At 38.8% G+C, this 3,611-nt stretch overlaps 1 protein-coding gene across 1 annotated transcript; it reads left to right on the top strand.

The window, feature by feature from the left end:
- The first annotated feature begins 774 nt into the window (after positions 1 to 774).
- LOC118045761 (homeobox-leucine zipper protein HAT22) lies at positions 775 to 2,709 on the top strand. The gene is made up of 3 exons (XM_035054472.2): positions 775 to 1,695; positions 1,808 to 1,887; positions 2,184 to 2,709. The coding sequence occupies exons 1-3, from the start codon at positions 1,180 to 1,182 to the stop codon at positions 2,464 to 2,466; spliced, it is 879 nt and encodes a 292-aa protein (XP_034910363.1). The 5' UTR covers positions 775 to 1,179; the 3' UTR covers positions 2,467 to 2,709.
- The last annotated feature ends 902 nt before the right edge of the window (positions 2,710 to 3,611 follow it).

Here is a 3,611-nt window from a genome sequence, read left to right as displayed (position 1 = left end):
GTCAGCCGCTTAGATCTTCTTGCCGTTCCAAGAGTGCATCACATTGATAAATTTAGCCGACTTTCTTACCATGTTTTAGGTTTACTCATGCTTTTGTTTCTTTTTAGTCTATTGTCTTCACTCATGTCATTTTTTATAAGGTCCGGCAAAGCTATATCTAAAGGTGTAATCTTGTGTGGTTCTTTCTCATTTTCCTTCCCTTTAAGATCTCATTGAATATGATACATGGCCATGAGACTTCTTAGTTTAGGGAGAAACCTGTAGCCTGTTCTATTTCCACAGCTTCGATTTTGGCATGGAAATGTGTTTTCGATGTCTTTGAAAAAAAAAACAGAGAGAGATTCTGTGTTTATATATGCAAAGTTTTGAGTAACATGGAGCAAGTCCAGTTCTTCTATCATATAATTATATTTCACCATAATTATATTCCAATAAATTTGTATGATATATTTTTAATATATTTCTTATATTAAAAAAAATGATTTCAAAAAATTTTAAATAATAAAAAGAAAACAGGTTAAGAAATCCAAAAACTGGCCCTCTAACACGTGACCATTTCCCTTGGAGACATATTTGCGTTTCTTTTTTAACCCTCGTTATTTGAAAGCAATCTTTGAATGAGTGCATAGAAACGGCATAGTTTGCTGTGGAAGAATGGAACAGAAAGGTAATAAAGTATTTAAAGGAGAGTAGCCAGGCTGCCGAAGACATAAAATACGCGTAAATAAAGCATATATCTTGGCCAATAATTGATACATGTAAAGGGAAACACACACACCGAAAAGCAAAGTGTTAATAGTTACTTTTGGTACGTTAATGGGTGGCGAAGGTGGAAGCGAATCATTCTCTTGATGTGTCGCCCAGAAACCATGTGAGCTGCTCCGCTCCTGAGAGAGTTTACCATGCTTGCTTCTCACGATAATGATGGCTAGCAGGGTTCATTCAAACGGTCAACCTTTGTATAGAGAGAAATATGGTGTTTCATGATTTTCATGCCCTCAGATTCGTTTCTTCATCAATTATCACACCCTCCACCTCCCCACCTTGAACACAAATAAAAATATCAACTCATTCTCTTCCCATTTCTCTCAGACGTCCTCTCCCCGGCTGATCCATCGTTTCCTCTTCCTTTTCTACTCCCTTCGTTTTACAAGAGACTGCTCTTGCTTGCACCTAATAATGGGTTGTCTTGATGATGGGTGCAGTACTGGCCTTGTTCTGGGGCTAGGCCTCACACCTTTAACAGACCTAGAGAGTAGTACATCAAAGCCAGGTGATTACAGCAATCGACTTACAAGGCCTCAGAATAAGCCATCCCTCAAGTTTGACCACAAGCCATCAACGAGTACAAGCTTTGAGCTGTCACTTAGTTTGGTTCTTTCTTCTGAAAGTTATAGCCATGGTTCTCGCCAAAAGACCATGGATGGAGAGAAAGGTTGTGAGGAGTCTATTGTTGGTCATGATCTGTTGTATCGTCAAGCTTCTCCTGATCAGAGCGCTGTTTCTTCTTTCTCTAGCGGTAGGGTTAAGAGGGAAAGAGACCTTGTCTGTGAAGATATAGAGGTAGAGAGGATCTCTTCAAGAGTGAGTGACGAGGATGAAGATGGAACCAATGCCAGAAAGAAACTTAGGCTAACCAAAGAGCAATCTGCCCTTTTGGAGGAAAGCTTCAAACAACACAGCAACCTCAATCCTGTAAATAATTAATCTCTTAATCTCTATTTTATTCTGATTCATGGTTTTGTATAAATCTATATGTCTATTCTCGTGATTAAGAGTACTTGATCCTTCTTTAATAAACAAACAGAAGCAGAAGGAAGCTTTAGCAAGGCAGCTGAAACTACGGCCGAGACAAGTAGAAGTATGGTTTCAAAACAGGAGAGCTAGGTAATTAAGAAGATAATCTTTACATTTAACAGTTATCAAAATTATCTCCATGAAACAAGTGCCATGATATCCATAACACACCCAAAAGCCCCACAAAAAATGTTTCTTATCCCTGAAGAAGAACCCTCTGAAGCATTTTCAGCACCAAGGTACCTGTGCTTAAATCAGAGAAGTACAACTACCTGCTTTAATCAATAAAGCTATCTCAAACTATCATAATTAAGCTGGAGGGTTTCTTTTTTTCTTTCTTTATCAGAAAAGAATCTGAATTAATGGTGGTCGGTAATACTCTGCAGGACAAAACTCAAGCAAACTGAAGTGGACTGCGAGTTCTTGAAGAAGTGCTGTGAAGCACTAACAGATGAGAATAGGAGGTTACAAAAAGAGCTACAAGAACTTAAAGCACTGAAACTGGCACAGCCCTTTTACATGCACATGCCAGCAGCTACTCTAACCATGTGCCCGTCCTGTGAAAGAATCGGTGGTGGCGGTGGTGGTGGTGCTTCAAAGAGCCCCTTCTCAATGGTTCCAAAGCCTCACTTCTATAATACCTTCACCAATCCTTCAGCTGCATGCTAATGAAGGTGCCACGACATATATAAGAGAGGAATAAACATAGCTTATTAGACCAAGCCCCACAATCCATCTGTTTTTTGGTTAAGGGCTTGTAGTGAAAGATTAGTGTATGTAATTATTTTTTAGAAAACATTAATTACGGATAAATTTCCCTTCTCCTTTGTTTTTGTTTATTCATTCCAAAAATATGAAATCTGTGATCCTAGGTCGATTAAAGCCAAAGACTTATAGTTTAATATCTTTCAATTACTTTCTTTTTTATGATGAGGAATTTCATATCCATATTTTTTGGGAGTTGTCTTAGATATATAATCACAGACAGCATAACAGTTTCTAATTCCATTGATCTAGTTCTTCACCAACAAAAATGGAGAGAAGTAGAATTGTTACATACCATGGGAGCATAATTAACAAAACCTAAAAGGGATCAATGAATCCCTTATTTTGAGAGGCAAAACAATGGAGAGAAGCAGAATTCTTATTTTGGATCAATGAATCCCTTGGTTTGCTGGGCTCTTTGTGGAGAGGAAAGATGGATAATGATCAATCAGTTGATGATTATTACTGTTTGCGTGTGAGAGAGAGAGAGCAGATGTGGGCAGTTAGCTCACGTGTACCTGTCTCAAATATATTCAGTTGTGTTAGAAAGTGAGAAAAAAGTAGTCGAAGAAAATTAGTGGGCCAGAGGCTTCCGGCGAAGAAGGGACTTGAAGACATTGAAAAGGTGTCAAGGTCCTCCTCGTGAGGTGCTAAAGGGTCGCCACGTGCCACGTGATGTCGCCGTGGCACCTTCTCTTTTTTCTATCTATAATTTTCATCATGGGATTTTGCCATGAATTGAGTTTGATATCCCACTTCACAGTAACGGAACATATCTCAGGCTAGGGCTTGCTAATTGGACGGTCCAGATTAATGAGGTTCCCGCAAGCCAAGAATATAGACGGTGGAGAGGGGGCATTATTCATTGAAGTGATGAGAAGGTTCTCTTCGATAATAACGTGCACATCTATAGAGCGATGCCTGAAATCCTGATGTGCACCAATAAATGATGAGGTCACTTTCCAGTTAAGGTGGGGGGCTTTCTAGGAAAAGTAGCCTTTTTTTTCACTTTTTCATTTTGGAAAACTTATTTTCTAAACCAGTTAATT

The sequence above is a fragment of the Populus alba genome, chromosome 5, assembly GCF_005239225.2.
Source record: "Populus alba chromosome 5, ASM523922v2, whole genome shotgun sequence".
Taxonomy (NCBI): Eukaryota; Viridiplantae; Streptophyta; class Magnoliopsida; order Malpighiales; family Salicaceae; genus Populus; species Populus alba.
This window is presented reverse-complemented; position numbering and strand designations above follow the sequence as displayed.

Coding starts and splice junctions, on each gene's coding strand:
- LOC118045761 (XM_035054472.2), top strand. CDS start 1,180: ATGGGTTGTCTTGATGATGGGTGCAGTACTGGCCTTGTTCTGGGGCTA. Junction 1,696..1,807: donor AACACAGCAACCTCAATCCT/GTAAATAATTAA, acceptor ATAAACAAACAG/AAGCAGAAGGAAGCTTTAGC. Junction 1,888..2,183: donor TTTCAAAACAGGAGAGCTAG/GTAATTAAGAAG, acceptor AATACTCTGCAG/GACAAAACTCAAGCAAACTG.